Source organism: Triticum urartu, chromosome 6A (assembly GCF_056163025.1).
Source record: "Triticum urartu cultivar PI428250 chromosome 6A, HENAU_Tu73, whole genome shotgun sequence".
Lineage (NCBI taxonomy): Eukaryota > Viridiplantae > Streptophyta > Magnoliopsida > Poales > Poaceae > Triticum > Triticum urartu.
Window position 1 is genome coordinate 260269769 of NC_141878.1, and position 23761 is coordinate 260293529.

Consider the following 23761-nt stretch of genomic DNA (forward strand, 5'->3'; position numbering starts at 1 on the left):
ATGTGTGTTGAAAGTGGTTCCAAGATTAATATGATCATCATCGCACACTCCCTATACATTCGGGATTAGTGTTGAACCTGAATAAGTGTTATTTTGTGTTTGCGTTGAGCATGAATATGATTTGATCATGTTTATTGTAATACGGTTATTCATTTAAGTAAGAGAATAAATTGTTGTTCTGTTTACATGAATAAAACCTTATGGTTACACACCCAATGAAAATAGTTCGTTGGATCTCGATCTTAGTGATACACATAATCGTAATATTGAAACCAAAAGATGCAAAGTTAATAATGATAAGTGTAACTTATTTGTGGCACTGCCGTTTAGGTCATATTGGTGTAAAGCGCATGAAGAAACTCCATGCTGATGGGATTTTGGAATCACTTGATTATGAATCACTTGATGCTTGTGAACCATGCCACATGGGCAAGATGACTAAGACTCCGTTCTCCGAAGCGAGCAACTGACTTATTGGAAATAATACATATTGATGTATGCGGTCCGATGAGTGTTAAGGCTCACGGCAAGTATCGTTATTTTCTGAACTTCACAGATGATTTGAGCAGATATGGGTATATCTACTTGATGAAACATAAGTCTGAAACATTTGAAAAGTTTAAAGAATTTCAGAATGAAGTGGAAAATCATCGTGACAAGAAAATAAAGTTTCTACGATCTGATCGCGGAGACAAATATTTGAGTTACGAGTTTGGTCTTCAATTAAAACAATGTGGAATAGTTTCACAAACTCATGCCACATGAAACACCACAGCATAATGGTGTGTCCGAACGTCATAACCGTACTTTATTGAATATAGTGCAATCTATGATGTCTCTTACCGATCTACCACTATCGTTTTGGGGTTATGCATTAGAGACAGCTACATTCACGTTAAATAAGGCACCATCTAAATCCGTTGAGACGACACCATATGAACTATGGTTTGGCAAGAAACCTAAGCTGTCGTTTCTTAAAGTTTGAGACTGCGATGCTTATGTGAAAAAGTTTCAACATGATAAGCTCGAACCCAAATCAGAGAAGTAAATCTTCATAGATATCCAAAGGAAACTATTGAATACACCTTCTATTACAGATCCGAAGGCAAGACTTTTGTTGTTAAAATTGGGTATAAACCTAATCTGAAAAGTATAGACCACCAAAAATAGCTTGCTGACTGACTCATGGTATCTCTCGTCATATACTAGTCATTATCAAACCAAGTCCAGGTCTTCTATCTGAAACCGATGCTTCCAGTATGAAATGATCCAATAGCGTATTCCTTTTTTTATCCTTCCAGGAGGCCTAGTTGTTCTTCTTCTTCGAAATTTTTGGGTTCTTGGACATGCGGATGCTCTCAGGTGTAACCTCGACTAGCTCATCTTCTTGAATATACTCTATGCAGTCATCCAGACTGTAGCTTAAAGGTTCATCCAGAACCACTGCAAAAAAAAGAACAAATTATTTGAATTAACCACACTTGATAAAAATAAGTTTTCAGTTCTAAGTGCACAAGGACACATCGCTGCAATAGGGTATTGGACCACTTATCACTTCTCTGAAGGCATAATCAAGTTTTAAGTATGCCCAGTGACATGTCAACATTTTTAATATGCCAATGCCCCAATTGGTTCAGCGGATTAGGGCCGAATACCCCGGTATTTTACGGAGGACAAAGAAAAAACAACCCGTCTCAAAAACAGTGCTTGACATGGGATGCGTGGAAGCTTGCTATCCATGTGCCAGAACCATGAGTTGGTTATGAGATCTTATGGGTTTCAACTCTAGCCTGCCCCAATTTGTTTGGGACTAAAGGCTTTGTTGTTGTTGTTGTTGTTGTTTCCGCCCATTTTGTTTCTGTTACCCCCGGAAAGAATTTCGGAGCCCAAGAGACCCGATAGAAATACAAGGCAGCAAAACGATGGATAGCTCGAGCGCGCCCAGGACACAAGGAGTATCCTAAAACTCGGCTCCATGATGCGTAACATTTATGTCTCCTCAAAAAGCTTCATGGTGACCCGCCGGCCACCCCTGCTGTACTTCCCGCCATTGAGGATGGTCGTATGGTGATCCTTTGCATTGTCGTTGCTCTATGGACATTCTCTTGCTGCCGAGTATTTTTTGCCGCAGACTTCTTGTGCTGTGATCTTTGCGACATGCTTCTTCTATCCCTCTTTGGCTTGACTCAACAGGTTTCGAAGACTCCATGCTATGACGACACTCTCGAGATGCAAATTTTGGACTTTCACTACTTTTTGGTTTAGTGTTATACTTGTTCAAATGTAATGTTATTGCATACACTTTGCATTTGAGGAGGGTTCTTAAGGAGTAGTGGTATCAGTTTAGGTCCCCTTACATATTCATATTAGTCTAGATGTCCTTACTTGTATGCCCAGTCATTTGTACTATATATTTGCCCCTTGGGATATACAATACATCCAACTTGCTCATCTAACACATTGCTCGTTTTCGCTCGTTTCAGCTCGAGGACGAGCTGTTTGTGGAGGAAGGGAGAGCTGTTATGCATGGAGCCACATATGGTCGGAGGGCCCCAGCCCTGGCCACAACGCCCACTGATCCAGCCCAAAGTGGCTAGGATTCCCATACTAATACAAGCTACTACCTCTGTATCAAAATATAAGTCGTTTTTGCAGTTCAATTTGAACTACAAAAACGTCTTATATTTTGGTACGGAGGGAGTATTTCATTAGGTTCAGATTCGTATTAGGTGCAGAGTCCAGATTAGAATCCGTTTCAGAGTCAGATCGTATTTCCTCTAAGTCATCTTCACAGCCCAAGGTATCCCTCCTATATAATGGGCTTCTCCCACGATCAATAAACCATGAGAATCCAGAGGGGCGCGAGTAGGCAGAGATATGAGGGTCATGTGGGTGTTAGCCATCAACACACAGGATCGCGTCTGACGGACAATTAGGCGATGGGCGATGGGGGCGGTAGGGGCGTTCCCCCGTCCGGCACCGCCAACTCCAACTGGAAGGGGAACAGATTCTGGGCCCTCGCTGGTTCAGACGCCGAGGACTCTGACGATGAAGATGACCAAGTCGCCGGGCAGGCGGCGGCATCTCCGACACCATCGGACTTCATTTGCGAATCTCTCGGGGAGGGATATTCCGAGCAGGAAATGGCGGATTGCATCGACGGGATCATCCCAGTAAGCGACAAGGCGTGGAATGGGCTAGGCGCCGCAGACAAGATGCAACGACGAAGAAAGAACGGGCGACGGGTGGCGGAGTCGCCGCCGCCGGCTGCCGATCCGGCTGCGCAGATCCGGGCGGCCAGGAAAGGGCGTTTGAATTTGCTTCTTGGCCATGACGGGCCGGAAGTGGTTCAGCCCATTTTGAGTGCTGGGTATTTGGCCCAGCCTAAGGAGATACATGAGACGGGCGATGCGGGCATACCTGGGTATACGGCCCAGCGTATCGCGCCATGCGAGAGCCCGAGATGCGACGAGTATCGACAGTCTTCGACGGTTCCATCCAGATCGATCGAAACTCCTGTTGCGTACGTACATGCTACGACGACAGCTAGGGCTAGACATCGCACCTCACCAGGGTTCCCTACCCGGAGCGGCAGGGCACGTCGAGTGCCGGCCGTGAGTCTGCCACCGGCGCCACTGATGGTCGGCCAGGGTGATGGGGCACAGCCGCCGCTGCGTGGGCAGCAGGAGCCGCCGAGGCAGCCGGCCGGTGACGGCCCGGGCAGGGGGTCCGCCGAAGGCAGCCCAGCCAATGTCGCGGGGCGTACGGGACTTGCTGCTGGGCGTGCTGGTCACGGCATGGGTCATGGTGGTTTCAATGGTGGTCGAGGCGGATACGGTGCTGGTCGCGGATACGATGGAGAATATGATCGTCGTGGTTGGAACCAATGGAATAATGGTGGAGGTCGTGGATTCGCCGGGAATCAATGGCAGCGGAACTTTAACCCTCCACCCGGCGAGTTTGTTGAAGGCGCCACGGGTCCTCATTACCGTTAGAGAGGTGGTCGAGGTGGGGGTGGTCGTAACCCTCCTCCACGCCGTCCGTTTGTACCGAAGGCGGCACCCAAACCGGTCCTCCCGCTGAAGGGGACTGTCAGTGGGGCGACCAAAGTGGCAGATGCCGCCACTTCCTCTTCTGCAGCGCTACCAGAGGCGGCGGCGGCGGTTAAGGCTCTGGCTGGGGTCACCATTCCAACTTCCACACCTTCAGATGACAAAGATGGCCACAGTGACAAATGTAATGATAAAGCGGATGCGGTGCGTGCTAACAAAGCGGCACGCAAGAAAGAAAAAATGACTTGCTATCGTTGTGGTGTGCCGGGCCACTTTGTGATTGACTGCACGGCGGTGCTTTGTGATATATGTTTGAAGTCGGGACACTCATCTGGCGACTATCTGTTGCTTTTGGTGCCTATACCTGTGGTGAACATTTATGGTGTCTGTACTACCAAGCTTATGTTCTTTGAGACTCCATGCACGATTTCAGTGACTCCTGCGGTGGACAGTTCGAAGTTTGGTCTGGTCAGGGTTACTCAGGGGACATTGACAGAGGAACAGGTGTGTCAGCAGCTCAGACGGCTAGTGTCTGAGTCTTTTCACTGGTCTCTCGTCAGGATGGAGGATCAGGTTTACAGAGTGGAGTTCCCTAGGAGAGAGGACCTTCACCACCTGCTGAAGTGTGGACCCAGTAAGGTGCCCGGAAGTAAGTGCATTCTTGAGTTTGATGAGTGCAAAAAACCTGAGCCAATGGGGATACCGCTAGAAAAGGTTTGGGTCAGACTCTCAGGAGTGACTCTTCTTAATGACTATCTTATTGTTGTGAGTCTTGGCTCTCTGTTAGGTAAAACAGAGAAGGTGGACATGCCATTCACAGGCCTGCATGGAGAGGCGAGGCTACTTGTCGGTGTTGTGAATGCGGATTATATTCCAGACTTCGTACCATGGACTTATGATGGGATGTCTTATGATCTCGATATTGTGGTTGAGGAGGTTCAGCAGGCAAATAATAATTATGGGAATACTGATGTTGATATGACTGATGGTGGAGATGGTAGTGGTGATGGTGGTGGCGACCCAGGGATGGGAGGCAACCCCAGCGACCACAGTGGAAAGGACAAGCCGGCCAGAAAACCCACACAGTCGACTGAGCCGAAGACCGACAAGGGGTCGGCACCCCCAACCACTCCGGCAGCATCTCTCCGTTTTGGTTCGTTTCAGGCGATGTCCGCACCGAGTTGTCTTTGGGGTGACCGTGTGGAGATAGAGGACTCTGATGATGATCTTCCAACACAGGGGGTGGTGGTGGAGGAGCACCGACAGATGACGAATGAGGTTCCACCGCAGCTGACGTCTCCTCGCCGCCCAGTCACCCCAGTGGTGACAGAGGTGTCTATGGCGGCGGTGACAGTGGAGGGACGGCCGTCGGCGATCTCGCCTTCTCCTACAGTGGAGGGCTCTAGACCATCTCGCTCTTTGTCACCACGTTCGACCAGCTCGACACAGGTGGTGTCCAGGTCGGGCAATGATGATAGCACATCGGCGGAGATCTGTGCTTCGGATGTCGCGAATACTGATACCGTGGTGGAGCAGTTCGGGAGGCCGGTGTCTCCCATTGCTTCTGACTTAGTCGGGCATACGGCTGGCGGCCATAGCCCGGCCAGAGTCGCTTTGGAGGACGTCATCGCCTTTGGAGGTATTCCGAAACCTAGTTCCGGTGACAGACGGTTCAGTCACCGGATCCAGGGTCGGCCGGACGCGGATGACATACAGATGGGGTGAGCCATGAGGGCCGCCAAACTTCGAGACATCGAAGTTCATACAGGTATGTCAGTTAATACAAGTTGTTCAATTCTGCACTTTTCTGAGCATGATATAGTTGATAAAGCCAACAACCTAGGGATCTCTCTTGGTAGTAATGACAAAGAAACCACAAAATCAATTAATGATCTCCTAGATTTAGAGACAGATAGAGCTGTGGATTTAATACGACATCTAGCAGCAGTAAAACCCATGAATGAAGTAGATATCAATGATCTTGGAGTAACTGCGCTTCAGAGCCTCTGTGAGGATTTGGTCCCCATGGAGGGCTTAGAGGCAGAGGAGGAGGATATGGTTCCAGAGGGGTATGTGGCCCCTTTGCAGCCAGAGGCCACTCCTAACACCGATACTCAACATGTTCAGGAGATGAAGGACAAACCAAAAAAAACCTGGAAGAGGAAGGTTTATCCTACATCGACGATGCGTCGGAGTGCGAGAGTTAAACAAAAGAAAAAAATTCCATGATGACATATGAAAGGGATATTCCGGAATAGCAGAGGTCTAGCGGACTTGGCTAAAAGGAGATTCCTTACGATACATTAGTAGAACAAAAATTAGATTTTATGGCTTTATTGGAGAGCGGTAGAGATAATTTCACCTCCCAGTTTCTTAACACCATTTCAGGGGGGGTTGATTTTGACTGGCACTGTTTACCTCCAAGGGGGAGATCCGGAGGGATACTACTTGGGGTGAAGTGCGAAACTTTAGAGGTATTGAATGTGGTCCACGGTGATTTTGCTGTCAAATTTCATGTAAGGTCGAAAATTGACGGTTTCCGATGGGCTTTGGTGGCAGTATACGGTGCGGCACAACCAGAGCTTAAGCCGGAATTCCTCGCAGATCTGGTGAGAATTTGTGGGGATGAAAGGTTGCCAATTCTGGTGGGGGGAGATTTCAATATCATTAGAAGACAAGAAGAACAAAATAATGACAACTTTGATGGAAGATGGTCATTCATGTTTAATATGATAATTGAAAGTCTCGGTCTGAGGGAGATTGACCTCACTGGTAGGCAATTCACGTGGGCCAATTCTTTGCCAATTCCTACTTACGAGAAATTGGACAGGGTTCTCACTAGTGTTGAGTGGGAACAAAAATTTCCGCTGGTTACGGTTCAGGCCCTACAGAGGGCCATCTCTGATCATACCCCACTATTGGTTGATTCCGGGGAAGCAACCCATGTGGGAAACAAAAATACTTTCTCTTTCGAATTAGGATGGTTTGAGAGGGAGGGCTTCATGGCGCTCATTGCGGCTGAATGGGCCAGAGACATGGGAGGGTCTTCTAGTGTGGAGAGATGGCAAAACAAAATTAGACACCTGCACCAGTTTTTGAGAGGCTGGGCCAAACATCAAAGTGGTATCTATAAAGTGGAAAAAGAAAGATTGACACAAATTATTAATGAACTTGATGTGAAAGCAGAATCCATACTTCTTAATACTTCCGAGAGAGATATTAAGAATGAGGCTGAGAAGAAGTTACAAGCCCTTATGAGAGAGGAGATGAAATGGGCGCTTAGAGCAAAGGTTTCTAAGATCGTCCAAGGGGATGATAATACACAATTCTTTCACATGATACCTAATGGGAAGCACAGAAAGAAAAAGATAATACAACTAGAACAAGATGAGGGTACAATTGTAGGACACGAGAATCTAAACTATACATTTCCGAATATTATAAGAAACTTTTTGGAGCACCCGAGAAAGTTTCGTTTCTCTTGATGACAATGTGATCGGGGACATACCGCAACTCAACTTAGAAGAGAATGAGGTGTTGTCTGCCCCTTTCACTGAGAAAGAGGTGTTCGATGCTATAACGCAAATGAAGCATAATAAAGCGCCCGGGCCAGATGGGTTCCCGGCAGAATTTTATCAAAAATTGCTGGCATATCATAAAGAGTGATGTTATGCCTATGTTCCATGATTTGTTCAAAGGCCACTTAAACTTATTTCACCTCAATTTTGGAATGATAACGTTGTTGCCAAAGAAGGTGGAAGCGGTTCGCATTGAGCAGTTTAGACCGATGTCTTCTCAATGTAAGTTTTAAGATCTTTACAAAGGTTGGCACGAATAGGTTGACACAGATAGCCCATTCGGTCATGCAACCCACTCAAACTGCGTTCATGCCAGGACGACAAATCCTAGAAGGGGTGGTAGTCCTACATGAAACATTGCATGAAATCCATTCAAAGAAACTAGATGGGGTTGTCTTCAAAGTGGATTTTGAAAAAGCGTATGATAAGGTCAAATGGCCCTTCCTTCAACAAGCTTCAACGAAGCCTGGAGGTCTCAGGTGGATTCATTCATACAGAAAGGCAGTGTCGGGATAAAAGTCAATGATGACATAGGTCATTATTTCATGCAAGGGGTTACGACAGGGAGATTCCATGTCTCCTATGTTGTTCAACATTGTAGCGGATATGTTGGCAGTACTTATTAGTCGGGCTAAAGAGAGTGGCCAAGTAGGAGGTCTCGTTCCCCATCTCGTAGAGGGAGCCGTTTCTGTCCTACAATAGGCGGATGATACTGTTATTTTCATGGAACAAGATCTTGCAAAAGCTAGGAATATGAAGCTTATTTTATGCCTTTTTGAGCAACTGTCTGGGCTCAAAATCAACTTCAATAAAAGCGAATTGTTCTGCTTTGGGAGAGCTAAAGAAGAACAAGACAATTACAGAAACTTGTTCGGTTGTGAAATGGGATCCTTACCTTTTAGTTATCTCGGGATCCCAATCCATTATAGACGGTTAACGAACAAAGAATGGAAATGTATAGAAGATAGATTTGAAAAAAGATTATGCTGCTGGAAGGGCAAGCTAATGTCTTACGGAGGCCGGCTGGTGTTGATTAACTCGGTTTTGACGAGTTTGCCGATGTTCCTCCTATCTTTCTTTGAAGTACCGGTGGGGGTACGGAAAAGATTAGACTTCTACAGATCCCAATTCTTCTGGGAAAGCGATGAGGCCAAGAAGAAATACAGACTGGCTAGATGGGATATCATGTGTAGACCAAAAGACCAGGGTGGGTTAGGGATCGAGAATTTAGAGGTAAAGAATAGATGTTTGCTTAGCAAATGGCTATACAGACTATCTACGGAGACCGAAGGCATGTGGATACAAATCTTGCGAAATAAATACCTACATACTAAGACTTTGGCCCAGGTGAATGCAAGGCCCACGGACTCACCGTTTTGGAAAGGGTTAATGAAGACAAAAGTAACCTTCTTCCAGCAAGTGAAGTTCCTGTATGTTGTTGGAATTGCACGATGTATCGCTCTCGTGCATAGGCACATATATATGATGTACAACGGTGGGCCACGGACCTCAACTATACAAGGAACTAGGAGGCGGGCCTAATACACAATATGCACATAACACATATACTCAACACCCCCCCCCCCGCAGTCGAAGCGGCACCGCGGCTGACGCAGAGACTGGACCGGAACTCCTCAAATGACGCCGTAGGCAAGCCCTTGGTCATGATATCGGCAAATTGTTGGGAAGTAGGGACGTGCAAAACACGAATATGGCCAAGGGCCACCTGTTCCCGAACAAAATGAATATCCAACTCAATATGCTTGGTCCGTCGATGATGCACCGGGTTAGCGGAGAGGTAGACCGCCGAGACGTTGTCGCAGTAGACCACCGTGGCACGGTCAACAGGGCAAGAGAGCTCCTGAAGCAGCTAGCGAAGCCACGAACACTCGGCTACGGCGTTGGCCACCGCACCATACTCAGCCTCAGCACTGGAATGAGAGACCGTAGGCTGCTGCTTGGACGACCACGAGATGAGTGAGGGTCCAAGATAGACACAATAGCCTGAAGTGGAGCGACGAGTGTCAGGGCAGCCCGCCCAGTCTGCATCGGAGTAGGCGGTGAGGGCGGTGTCGGCGGAGGCGTAGTGTGATGCCAAGATCCATAGTGCCACAGATATAGCGGAGAATCCGCTTGACGACAGCCCAGTGAACGTCTCGAGGAGCATGCATATGAAGACACACCTGCTGCACGGCATACTGGATGTCCGGGCAAGTTAGAGTGAGGTACTGGAGAGCACCAACAATAGACCGATAGAAGACAGCATCCGAAGCAGGAGACCCATCCGTGGCAGAAAGCTTGGCCTTCGTATCAACAGGCGTAGCGGCGGGCTTGCAGTTAAGCATGCCGGCGGGCTTGCAGTTAAGCATGCCGGCGCGCTCGAGGAGCTCGTGAGCGTAGTTCCGCTGATGAAGGAAGAAGCCATCCGGACGGCGCACCACCTCGACACCGAGGAAGTAGTGCAAAGGACCCAAGTCCTTGATGGCGAACTCAGCGCGAAGACGAGCCGTGAGCTGACTGAGGAGACCAGCCGTACATGCCGTCAGGATGATGTCGTCGACATAGAGCAGCAAGTAGGCCATGTCAGAGCCCTGATGATAGACGAAGAGCGAGGCATCCGAGCGGGTAGAGCGGAACCCAAGCTGGTGGAGAAACGCCGCGATGCGCTGGTACCAAGCGCGCGGAGCCTGCTTGAGTCCGTACAAGGACCGCGAAAGCAGGCACACGTGGTCGGGAAGCGCCGGGTCAACAAACCCGGTGGGTTGCTGGCAGAAGACCTGCTCCTCGAGGTGACCATGAAGGAAGGCGTTGGAGACGTCCATCTGGTGCACCGGCCAAGCACGGGAGACCGCAAGGTGGAGAACCGTGTGTATCGTGCCGGGCTTGACGACCGGAGCGAAGGTGTCGCTGAAGTCGATGCCAGCACGCTGTCGGAAGCCACGAACAACCCAGCGCGCTTTGTAGCAATCAAGGGTACCATCAGGACGGAGCTTGTGTTTGAAGACCCACTTCCCGGTAATCACGTTGGCGTGCCGGGGACGGGGAACAAGCTGCCACGTCCGGTTGCGCAACAGGGCGTCAAACTCGTCTTGCATTGCAGCCATCCAGAGCGGGTCACGAAGAGCGGCTCGAACGGAGGACGGCAACGGCGACGGCTCAGAGGTGGACGCCGCATGGACGTAGTCATCCGAGGCGTAGTGTGAGCTCGGGCGAAAAACGCCCGTACGGGCATCGGTGACCGGACCGGCCACAGGCGCCGAGGGGGCCGCGGGCGCCGAGGGAGCCGTGGGGGCCGCGGGCACTGGAGGAGCCGCAGGGGCCGCGGGCACTGGAGGAGCCGCAGGGGCCGCGGGCACCAACGTCGGGGGAGGGGGCGGGGGCACCAGTGCCGCGGCTGTAGGAGGCGCCGCATGCAGGGGGCGCGCCTCAAAGCCAGGGGGCGGGCCAAGAGAGGCGCGCGAGCGCCCTGGGAGAGGCGTCGAGGAGCCCGCGTCATCAGTGGCGGGAGGAACAGCCGGGGGTACCTGGTGAAATGGAAACACATGCTCATCAAAGTAAACGTGCCGGGAAGTGAACACACGATGGGAGACGGGATCATAGCACCGATATCCCTTGGAGTCGGAGGGGTAGCCGATGAAGATGCAAGCGACGGATCGAGGTGCAAGCTTGTGAGAAGCAGTGTTGGGATAGCAAAGGCACCCAAAAATACGCAAGTCGTCATAAGACGGGGGCGTACCAAAGAGAAGATGGTGAGGTGCGTAGTTCCACCGTGGGCGGCAGGGTCTAATGTTAAGAAGAAGTGATGCAGTGGCGAGTGCGTCCGGCCAGAAACGAGACAACACATTGGCATGAAACAGGAGCGTGCAAACGCAGTCATTCAAAGTGCGAAGGACGCGTTCGGCTCGACCGTTCTGCTGTGAAGTGTACGGGCATGTGAGGCGGAAAATTGTGTCGTGATGCGACAAAAAGGTGCGGAAAGCGAGGTTGTCGAACTCTTTTCCATTGTCCGTCTGAAGCACAAGGATGGGACGCCCAAACTGCGTGCGGACATAGGACTAAAAGGCCGTCAAGGTAGAGAGTGCATCCGACTTTCTGCGCAAAGGAAAAGTCCACACATAGTGAGAATAATCATCAAGAATGACCAGATAATATAAATAGCCCGAGTTACTGGGAACCGGAGAAGTCCACACATCGCTATGAATCAACTGAAAAGGAAAAGAAGCAATGGTGGTGGAATTAGTAAACGGCAAGCGAACATGTTTGCCGACTCGACAGGCATGACAAGTGTGATCCTCGATCTTATTGCAACTGAAACTGAAACTCCTAAGAATATGACGAAGTGTGATGGGGTTGGGATGACCCAAGCGAGCGTGCCAAAGATCAACGCCAACGGAGAGAGCAACCGGTGCGGTGGTGGCGGATGAAGGCGAGTGCACCGGATAGAGCTCGTCGGGGCTGTCACATCGATGAAGTACCATCCTGGTTCGAGCGTCTTTGACACAAAAACCAAGCTCGTCAAATTCAACGGTAACAGGATTTTCACGAGTGAAACAACGAACGGAAATGAGATTCTTAATAAGATTCTTAATAAGATGAGGTGACACAAGTATGTTAGACAAAGATAATGGAGTGAAAGTAGAAGGAAAAGAAGTGTGCCCAACATGTGTGATAGGAAGTGTGGAACCGTCGCCGACAATGATGCGGCGGTCGGTGGAGACAGGAGTGAAGGAGGCAAGGTTACCAAGATGAGCAAACATGTGAGCCGTAGCACCGGTGTCCATGTACCAATCACCACCTCCAGTGTAGTTGTTCGGCGTATGAGCGGCATGCAGCCCGGTGAGGAGCACCGGGTCCCAGGGTGCCGGCGGCAGGGACGGAGACGCCATGGAGAAGTCGTAGCCGCCGCTCAACGACTTCGGTGGGTACACTCCATACAACCCCGGCTGCAACTGCGGTGCCGGGTAGGCCGAATGGCCTGCCGAAAAAACCCGCGGGCCCGCTGACAGATGCTGCAAGTGCTGGGCGCCATCTGGCTGCTGCCCAGCGGACGAGTGCTGGCCCGCTGACGACCCCCACCAATGTCCGAGAGACTCGTACGCGGGCAGAGCCCCGTACACAGGCGGAGACCCGTACATGAATGCGGGCGGAGTCCCGTATACCCCGTACGTGAGAATAGGCGCATCGTAGGTGGTGGCTGCCCCGTATGGCGGCGGGGCCGCACCGTAGGGCGCCGGCGGGGGGACGGCTGAGGCGGCGGCAGACGGGCCTCGTGACGCCATTGCTGGTCCGACAGCGGCGATCGGCACTGTTGGACGGCAGTAGCGATGTGCGGCCGCACGGGTAGTGCGTCGCGCGGCTGGCGGCTAGCGGGAGATGCAGCAGCCGCTAGCGACACAAGCCAGCCAATTGATTCCGTCTGATGATGCGTACGTACACAGGAGCAAGCAGGCAGACTAGCTAGTGGATCGATTTCTGCTGGACACTCACGCACGAGTAGTAGCTAGCTTAATCAGCTAGGCTAGTGAAGCAGCGACGCGGGATCACGGTGGCGGCTGGAGTGGAGATGGCGCGCGGGGCTGGCATGAAGGAGCGAAGCGGCGACACGAGGTAGCGATCGGGAGAAGCGGGAGGAGCGGCGGCCGGCGCGGATGGCGCGCGAGTGGCGGTGGCGGCGCGGAGAAGGCGCGCGGCGGCGGAAGACTAGGGTTAGAACCCGGAAACTGATACCATGTATGTTGTTGGAATTGCATGATGTATTGCTCTCGTGCATAGGCACGTATATATGATGTACAACGGTGGGCCACGGACTTCAACTATACAAGGAACTAGGAGGCGGGCCTAATACACAATATGCACATAACACATATACTCAACAGTTCCTAATTGGTAGTGGTACCTCTATTAGATTTTGGGAGGACACATGGCTAGGGAAGACGCCTCTGGCTTTACAATATCCTTCCCTATACAATATTGTGCAACGTAAGGAGGATTATGTTGCCACAGTATTAAATTCAGTACCACTTAACATCCAATTTAGGAGATCTCTTGTAAGGGAACGTTGGAATGCTTGGTTACACCTGGTCCGTAGGTTGATGGATGTTCAACTTTCAGACCAGGCGGATAAAATTAGTTGGAAGTTAACCACAAATGGATTATTCTCTGTGAAATCCATGTATTTGGACTTAATTGACACCGGGCCATTGTCGAGGTTTTGCACATATGGAAGATTAAAGTTCCACTCCGCATCAAGATCTTTATGTGGTTCGTCCACAAAGAAGTCATCTTTACCAAAGATAATCTGATGAAAAGGAATTGGGTTGGTAACCCCAGGTGCTGTTTTTGTGATCAAAACAAAACGATTAAACACCTCTTTGTCCACTTGCAAAATTGTTATGGCGATCTATCCATATAGCTTTTAACATACAACCTCCAATAAGCATAAACACGTTATTTGGGACATGGCTTAATGGAGTAGACATACACATAACTAAACATATTCGGATAGGGATATGTGCTTTATTATGGGCTATATGGAACACGAGAAACGATATGATTTTAATGGTACAACATTCACCAATTTTTTGCAGGTTATCTACAAAGCTACAGCCTGGATCCGTATATGATCGTTACTCACTCATGCGGACTACAGGGGGCCTATGGTTATTGGGTGCAACCGCTGGGAGACGGTAGCACGAGCTATCTTCAGCCGATTTGGATGGCGAGTTAATAATAGGCTAGGTGTGTAGACATCGTAGCCTGTTCTTTATCACCGGATGTGGCGCTTTATTGCCGGATGTGGCACTTTGCATACTTAGTTTCTCCTTTTTTGCTCGGATTTTGAGCTTCATTGGATGTTAAGACTCTGTTTCGATTTCTAATAATATGGCTGCATGCATCGACTGATGCAGAGGCCGGAGGTTTTCCTCCTTCTCAAAAAGAAAAAATGAGAATCCAGAGTATTTACTTTCTGTTAGGGCTAGGGTAATTAAAGTTTGTTCCAAGTTCTTTCTAGAAAATAATATCATCAAAGCATTGAATGCTTATGAAATTTCACCTGTAGTTTCCTTGTTGGAACGGACATTTGTTGCAGCCTTTTTCTTGCACACATTAAGTGCTAAATCACCTGGACGCTGATGGATACCAACTATCTGGCCTTTGTAAATATCCTGCCCTGGTTTGACAAATAGTATACCTCTTTCTTGTGCATTAACGCAAGCATAAGAAGTAGTACTTCCACCTTCGAATGCCACCTGGATCATTCCCACTATGTTAGATATTGAAGAAAACTGTAAGCCAAATTAGGTAAATAAGTTCCGCGCAATAGGTAGGCAGATAAGTTTGTAAAAAGTCAGTGGGTAAAATTAGTTGGCATTCCCTAAAAGAACCATGTTTAAGATATAGCTGATGTGTTGACAATTTCGTAATTTTCAATTTTTGGAAGGACCAAACGAAAAAAATGACATGTAATTAACCATGCAATTTCTAGAGCATGTTTGGCCTATGCAGAGATATGTTGTACTGGAGATAGGTTTATCATGCACCTGTTTATATTATGCATAAAATTTGAAATGATATGCTATAGGATTTCAAAGTTGTCAGTGCAAACTCGGTAGTCTAATTTTACTATGTATATACTTGCTAAAATGTAAACGTCTTTCATACAAGATAAAATATATACAGATCTTGTGAGATCCACGGATTTATTTTTAGGATTCCTTAGATCCAGCCAGTGAAGGCGGACTCGTGTTTGCATGTCATGTGGGTGTTCATGTGTACGTCATCTCTGTAATAAAAAAGAGCAGCCCGGTGCATGTAGCTCCAAGGCAACAGCTTTACCACTGCACCAAGGCAACAACTTTAACACTGCACAAAGGCAAGCCTGGTGTACGTCATCTCTGTAATAGCACAAAAGAAATTCATAGTCTACGTGAAATACCTTAAACTCTATGTCAGTGCATTACCTTTAGTATTTTGCATAATGTAGTAGTCTATTGGCAGATTTTCAATTGTATTGATCTTCAAATTAGGATGCTGCTATCTGAATTATCATTCCACGCCATAAAGAATTATCATTCCATGTCATACAGAATTATCATTCCACGTCATAAAGAGTTATCATTCTTTATCACTCTTATCCATGCGTTGGATCAAGGTAAATTCCCGTGGTAATCTTTTTCATAAACCAAGTGATGCCAAATCGTTAATATTAGCCTATAGGCCTAATATAGCCTCCTTTAATTCAAATGAACTGGTTCAGAGAGAAGTTCAGCTTGTTTGATTTTGTAGGATAGGAAGCTTATTAATTTTCCTACAGCCACTTTCTACTCTGTTTTAAAAGAAAATATCTTCACGAAAAATGTTCATGCTTATGTGAACTATGACAAACACACAATCTCTTAAGAACTCTTTTGTGTTTCCTCCGGTGCATTCACGTGTTTTCAATAACTGTAGGATATAATGCGCCTCGACATCAAATATGTTTTCCATATTACTATATGTTTTTCATTGCGGCATTCCAGATTGCCAGTAGGTTAACAAAAATTAAAATTTACTTTTCGAGTTGCTACCAGGGTGAACGTTGAGCTTACCTTATGCTCGTCAATATATACCTAAATGAAATTATGGTGCATCAACATGAAGGCATGTATATATGGCCTACATAATTTATTTATTTTTGGGTACTCCAATCTGGTAAGGAAACCTGAAATAGATTACTATGACATTCCTTGTTTTTGTTAAGGATTAATATGCCATCCAGTGCAAGGTATATATATGCAATGGGATGATCCACAACTCGAATAGTGCAAATATCTACTCCCAGAAGTAAAAAATATAAGATGTTTTGGATATTTCAATATGGACTACATACGGACTGAAATGAGTGAACAAATACACTAAAACATGTCTATATACATCCGATTCAGAAAAAAGTTAGAACATCTTATATTTATGAACGGAGGGAGTATTTTTACAGCTTCTCCATCATACCTATAGGTGAATTTCTCATATTGCGTTCGTACTTGCAAGTAAAAATAAATAATTCCCTGCAATAGGATGGCTAGAGTGGCAAGGTAATTAAGTGATAAACTATTTTTCTCTTTCGATATACATGCGCTGTTGTAGTGTCACGTTTTGAATGTATCTTACCTACTTATTTGTCTATCAAATTATTTACTTGAATGAATCTTAGCTACCATTATTAGTCTGTCACAATATTTACTTGATCAAACTGGATGTACATAATCATCGCCTAGTTCATATTCAAGTTGGCATTTATTCGTACCAATGAGCCTTGATCACGTGAACTAATATCTCCAGCCCACGGGCCATAGCTGTCAAAGATTGTGTTAAGTATAGCTCTGCCCCTAGAAGCTGTTAGAATTGCATTCCGGAGCCCAATGAGGCCTCTGGTTGGAACCTTGTATTTCAGCAATGAAGTTCCCTCTGGCCTGCCATTTGAAAGGTCTCGTTATGGCAACAAGTCAATATCAGGAACAAGCAAGTTGTAGTAGACTGGCAACGATGCATGCAATATAGTTGAGTTGGAACATAAGTAACTTTGTTGGCAACAAGCCTTAGTTTCTTTCTCTTCTGTATCAAAGAAAAATGCAAAAGATTTTTCGAGTGAAGATAATCTAGAGTACAGCACGAACCCACTAGCTTCCATGTCAAGCATTTGTCCGCGCCTTTTCCCCAATAGCTCGACAACTGATCCCATATATTCCTCTGGAACCTCTATAGCAGCGATCTGTATCGTAGTAATAATAACAGGTTAGTAACATGAAAACTGAGAATAAAGGAGTTCCAGGTGTACCAAGAGCAATTTTAATGTCACAGAAGTCCTTAGAAATCAAACGATGTAAATACACTGGGAGTAGCGGGGGGAAACCCTTTCTTGGTAAATACACTGGGAGTGCCTAAACTTGCGCTCGATGGTCACTTTGGTACCTAAAGTTGTAAAATACACGTTTCGCTCAAACTTACCCCAACGTGCAAATACAGTGCAACTGCCCTTTCTGTCTGTAGCCCTTAACCTCTGCCTACGTGGCGCATATTCTGTTCGTAGCCGTTAAACCTGCCTATGTGGCGTGTGGGTCCCACTTATCAGCATATATTGGAATAATAAATCATTGTATCTCAGTGCAACGTGTTAGTCCCCCTTGTCAGTTGAACAGAGAAATAAATCGAACCCGAGAAAAATGTGCCAGGATTCAGACGTCAGGTCACCTAGGGCCTGTTTGGTTACCTGTGTCGTTTTTTGGCCTTTTGCATATGTGGCTCGGTTGGGCCTGGCTGAGTGGAAACAGCCTCTGAGCCACGTTGTGCAACTAGTTTGGTTGTCTGCATTGCACCGCTGAGCAGTTTTGTGCCTGATATTTGGACGCCTGCATGTGTGGTTTAGCCGTGAGGTTGTCTGCATCGCACTGCTGAGCAGTTTTGTGCCTGATGTTTGGACGCCTGCATGTGTGGTTTAGCGGTGAGCAGATACAAATCACAGCTGTTTGGTTGTGTGCAATGTGCTGTTCTGCTCACCCCCCCTTTCAAAAGTGGTGACCTTTCCACCACTTTGCGCCACACTAGCAAGCAATCAGCATATGAACTTCACACTAGCAAGCACACAACAGATGAACAGGACACACAATTAACACTGGCATTAGCAAGCGTGCAGTACCTACATTAGTAGAGGGGTAGAGCTGTAAGACATCAGGGGCATCCCATGCCCCTGCACAATTTGATCAGGGTGTGTTGTTCCTTGAACAAAATATAGACAGTTTAGCAGCAAAAGCAAAGACACCGTTCATACTACTCCAGTACTACTACTTAGTTCAGAACATCAGATGGCCTGGTCATAGGGCCCTCCGCAGACACGCTTTTGGCATCGACAGCAGATCGTGGAGGTTTTCCTGTCGTAGATCTGGACCTTCAGGCCGAGGTTGGAGGGCTTCAGGACAACAATGTCGCCGGGCCACACCTTGTGCTTCCGGCAGAAATATTGCCAGCCCCTCTAGCTCGCCACCAAACTCCTGGACCTGCACAAAGAAATGGCACCACCTGCTAGCAGAGAGCAACACGACGCATTGAAGGTGTAATACTCCGACCAAACCCACCAGTTCCTAGCCGTTGCATGTGGGATCTAGACTGGCCCTACAGATCAACACTAGTTTTTCCTGCACACTTTGTCCTCACTCGTGCGCACCTAGGAACAACTTCCCAGTCAACCACCCATCCTTAAATTGATCCGAGCCGAGCACGCTTAACTTTGAGGTTCCTTTCGGATGGGCTCCCGGGAAAGAAGGTGCACTTTGTTGATATGAGTAGTCTACCATTCATAGTAAGCCGGGATGTCACATATACCCCCCCCCCCCTCAAAGGAACAGCGTCCCCGTCGGCCCAATGGGACGTACCCTCTTGGCACACGTCCGTGCACCACGAGGGTCGGCTCTGATACCAATTGTAACTCTCCGACCAAACCCACCGGTACCTGACCGTTGCGCCCGGGATCTAGATTGGCCCCATAGAGCAACACTAGTCTTTCATGTGCATTTGTCCTCACTTGTGCGCAACAACTTCCCAGTCGATCACCCATCCTTAAATTTCTCCAAGCTGAGCACACTTAACTTTGAGGTTCCTTTCGATATGAGTAATCTATCATTCCTATTAAGCCGGGATGTCACAGAAGGCGAATCTAGATCCACCTTCGCATCACTGCTGGAAAGCCCTGGGGATGATGAGGAAGGCTAGATCGTCTTTGTTGACGATCTGCACATAGAACCGACACTAGTTCTGTTGGCTCCTGCTCAAGCCTCGGCCTGCAGCCAACCGTCGGCAAAGGCATCGCACCCGCCTCCCTCCTCCCCGGCACTGTGATCTTTGCTTGCCCACGGTCTTCAGGGATGATGTCCTCCACACAACTGCCTACCTCCTCCCCGGCACTGCAATCTTTGCTCACCAATGGTTTTCAGGGATGATGTCCTCCGTGCCTTCACCCACCACTGACTCGACCCCACACCTTCTTTATCACCTTGACAGTTAACAACACACGGGTGAGAATTGCACAACTATGATTCTGTCGAAACAGGCTTTCCCCGCTTTATATATAAAGCAATCACCGAACCAAGTACACGGCCGAACGATACAAGATGGTGACTTAGCTCTCATACAATGTCAATCCCAAGATAATCGGGTCACGCAGAACACGACTACGCTACCAAAAGAAAGCATTGGGAAAACCGAGTACGACGCTACGCAATGTCCTAAACACCTAAGCTCCATGACAACGCCCCCAGGAGGGAGAACGCCGTAGAGCGTTGCCGTTGCCGAGTCCAGAAAGGACAAAGGTCTTCACCCGGAAATCTGGCACGAAGAGGAGCACCAGGACGACGTCTTCAGGAAGATAACGGCGCCCGCAAGCGTCGCCATCGTCGGCAACAAAGCGCGGAGCTTTCACTCGGCATCTCCCCCGTGCCACCACGAGGTCTTCAGGACAGGAGCAGCAAGTTCGGCATCCCAGGTCCGGATCGAGGCAACGCCACTGCCAAAGACAGGGAGAACGCCCAAGCCACCCACCGCTACCCTCTCGCCGCCCACACGGCTAAGAGGGAGAACCACCACCACCGACATGGTGCCCGCCGGAGAGCCAACCATGCAGGCCGCCATCCGAAGCCGCCGCTCCGGCATCCACGTCCAAGCCGCCACCATCCATCCGCATCATGGAACACCAACCTCAGAAGGAGGAAAGAGGGGTCTCCTTTCATTCCTAGCCCGGCATCAGTCACGAGATTTGGGTCAATGCCCCCACAGTAGGGGGCATCCACACCTGCGTCCCCAGCCAGTCCCGACGGACTGGGGAAACACAACCCCGTGACTACCGATGGCCGCCGCCGAGCCCACTCGCGCGAAGCCTCACCCGTGGTCACCGGCGCCGATCTGCCCGACAGGATAACGGAGACCCGACCACCATACCCGCGAGAGGAGAACGAGCACCACACGCAAGCACATCCCGGGCCAAGCCTGACCTCTCCTACCCCAAGCTCAAGCTCCGATCCGCCTCGGGCCCTGAGCTGGCTCGCCCAGGCACGAACCCTAGATCTGGACCTCCGTTGATCCAAACCCCGGAAAAGGAGGCAACCACCACCACCCCGCGCCGCCAGCACCACATGAGATGAGATGCACAGCCCACACCGCCGCCATCCACCCACCAGGAAGCACAGAAGGACCCCCACCACCTCCCTACGTCACCAGCTGGCCGCCCGGCCACAGATCCGGCCGGATCTGGCCGAAGCCCAGCCCGCCCGCACCACCACTGGCCGTCGTCCCTGCGCACGAGCAGCAGCCTGCAGCCCGCGCCAGCCCGTGCCGTCGCGCCGCCACGCCACACGCCCAACAGTCACCGCCGCCAGCCCGTGCTGTCGCGCCGCCACGCCCCACGCTCGCGCCGTGCCGCCGCTCAGGCCGAGCGGGCTTTGCCCGGCGACCTGCGCCGGCGGCGACGAGGAGGGGTGGAGGAGGGGGGAGAGGTGAGGGGCGGCGTATCTGGGGCTCCCCCCGGCCGCCCGCGGGGACGACGCGAGGAGGAGAGAGGACCACGACTATGATTTGAGCAATGGGTATTGGTATAATCAATGCACCGATCATAGCAATGTGCATTGCCTAGTTCAATGCACTCATCATAGCAATCACATTGCCTTGATCAGTGTGCACATTATACATGCACACATAGGAAACACATAGTATGCACATGTAGCAAGCACACATAGTCCTACACTGATCATGCACGTTCTACTCGAGCAATCCTGTCAATCCTACATAGCATGCACACATTCTAGGCAAGCAATCCTACACTCATGATAGCAATCATAGTAATTCTACCAATCCTAGCAGTACTAACAATGGTACACTACTCATAGTTATCGCCGCTTGGATCAAATCGATTGGAGGAGAATCAAATCGAATCGAAGCAACTACCCAAAGAAAACCTAACCGGTCCAAAAGTCAAATATGCAAAAGAGAGATGTGTACTTAGCGCGTTCGTATGTGCTGGAGAGGGTGCCGTAAAAGTGGAGGTGGAGCAAATAGCAACAAACCAAACCCTGGCGGGAACAATGGCCCCGCCGCGGCGGATATGCCGGAACCGCAGACGATGACCCCGTCATTACCCCGGCCCTCGTCATTGCCACCAATTATCGGATTGGGGCCAGAGCAAGGGAAGAAAACCTTCGCAGGGAAGTCAAAATCCCTGCTCCGGCCGCACTCAAGGTGCATGCACCAGCAGCACCCATCGACGTTGCCGCCGCAGCCGAAGAACTACCGGCCGCCGCAGGCACAGGAAGAAATGGTGACAGGTGGTCGACGGCCGCGGACCGCGGCCTCGTGCAGAAGGGGGTCAGGGCCTTCAGAGCCCTAAGCAACTGACGGTGGTCACCCCTCCCCCCCCCCCCCCGGTCGGGCAAGCCATCGACCCAGTGGTTGCGGTTCTCGGGGTCGGCAGGAATGGGTGTGGGGCGGCATGGAGGTGGAGAAGTCATCGGAGGCACCAAAGGGGTGGTGAAATAGTGAGGTGTGAATGCATTTGGGCAATGAGGCGAGAGGGGTGGGACTTCCCATCCGTCTCCTACACTTCCCCAGGCATGCAGGCGAGAGCCACATGTAGCTCTGGAAAAAATGGCCGATTTGGCCATTCCCGCTCAACCTAGCCCAAGATTGCTTTATGGTTCGTGTGGGCCAGGAAGCTAATGCAGCCCAAGCAACCAAACGGGCCAATTTTGCACTGCCAGGGCCTGGTTGGGCTGGATACAGGCAACCAAACAGGCCCTTAGTGTATAGGCACTGTGCTAGCCATCGATTTGTGTTATATGTATGCTTCGTATAACCTAGAGGCCTTATCTCTTCGATACATTGTTACCCGGGGCCTCTTATGTTGTAGGCCTGGTACCTGGTTGTGGCCACGAGCCAGATGCAGCATTGCAACGGGGTGTTGGCGCGGAGGTCGCCGAGGAGGCTGCCAAGCTTTGTGACCATGTGCTTCATGGGACTGTACAAGGACACTGTGGGCAGCACCTCTGTGGGGGTGTCCATCGAGCGCAAGTTTAGGCACTCCAAGAACCTCTTTATCTCTACTACTTAAAAAATAAGTAGCATTCCTTTTCCTGCGAGGTAGAACTCTTCGTCAACCGGTTCCACCCCTCCCACCACATCCCTCCACTTATTTTTTCATCCAGCCGTTTTTTTTTTTCACTACGTCATATTTGGCCGCACCTTCCCAGTACGCCACTCAAATCACATTAATTTACTTGCCTTTTGCAGCACTACATCAACTCCACCTTAATTGACTTACCTTTTGCAATAACATGGAATTACGCCGCTCAATTCCGCGCCATATTTTACCACACCTTCCCGTACGCCGCTCAATCACATTAATTTACTTAGCATGCATGACCTAGGCTACCAAATTATAATGGCGCCAAAATCAAAATTCTAACCCTTAGTGCTTCCTTCCTGCCCCATGCCATATAAGGTGGAATTACGCCCCCTTCCACCTTAACACAGACCTAGCCTTTATACATTAAATTGTTTTGGCTCCCGTGGCAAGGCATGGGTACATACCTATCAAATCAAATATATACAAAATTTCAGTTTTGTCATTTAGGGAGGGAAATACCTCATATGGCTCCAATAGCTTCCCATTTACTGTCTTGTTTATGACCTTTGGAGGTCCAATCATAAATTCATATCCTTCCCTCCGCCTGTAAGCAATTATTAAAGAGAATACCAAAATTAGAGAACATACCAAGTGGCTGATAATGTCGAAAGGTTAGAAGTTCTTACATGTTCTCTATCAATATGGTGAGGTGCAGTGTGCCTCTGCCACTAACAAGAAATGTATCAGCAGTTTCCCCATCTTCTACTTTCATAGCCAAGTTCCTTTCAAGCTCACGATATAGCCTATCACGAAGATTTCGGCTAGTGACAAATTTCCCCTGGGATAAAGCCAAAGAGAGACATAGTTTCAGCACTAAGAAAGAAGAAACTCAACTACTGTAATTTACTATAAACTATTGAATTAGAATAGGCCATTCTTGACAGAAGAGCTTTAATAATTAATGGATCATTTTCCACCACATTGGAACACAA

The 23761-nt window shown here is 49.0% G+C and overlaps 2 protein-coding genes across 3 annotated transcripts in view; one reads left to right on the forward strand and one right to left on the reverse strand.

Moving 5' to 3' along the window:
* Nucleotides 1-1034: 1034 nt before the first annotated feature.
* SVR3 (elongation factor family protein) overlaps nucleotides 1035-23761 on the reverse strand; it is a 39269-nt gene continuing 16542 nt past the window's right edge. For both annotated transcript variants that reach the window (XM_087527783.1, XM_048678619.2), the window contains exons 9-14: nucleotides 23456-23607; nucleotides 23289-23373; nucleotides 17284-17378; nucleotides 16914-17079; nucleotides 14685-14880; nucleotides 1035-1443 (exon numbers count right to left, since the gene is read on the reverse strand). In XM_087527783.1, coding sequence (XP_087383909.1) covers nucleotides 1307-1443; nucleotides 14685-14880; nucleotides 16914-17079; nucleotides 17284-17378; nucleotides 23289-23373; nucleotides 23456-23607 — 831 coding nt within the window. In that variant the 3' untranslated portion in view covers nucleotides 1035-1306. The remainder of the gene's footprint in view (nucleotides 1444-14684; nucleotides 14881-16913; nucleotides 17080-17283; nucleotides 17379-23288; nucleotides 23374-23455; nucleotides 23608-23761) is intronic.
* Nucleotides 3913-5777, forward strand: LOC147964935 (uncharacterized). The gene has a single exon (XM_087527784.1). It carries the CDS (start codon nucleotides 4293-4295, stop codon nucleotides 5775-5777), a length of 1485 nt encoding a protein of 494 aa, XP_087383910.1. The 5' UTR covers nucleotides 3913-4292.

Excerpts from the sequence above, each read along its gene's own strand:
- LOC147964935 (XM_087527784.1), top strand. The coding sequence starts at position 4,293 with ATGACTTGCTATCGTTGTGGTGTGCCGGGCCACTTTGTGATTGACTGC.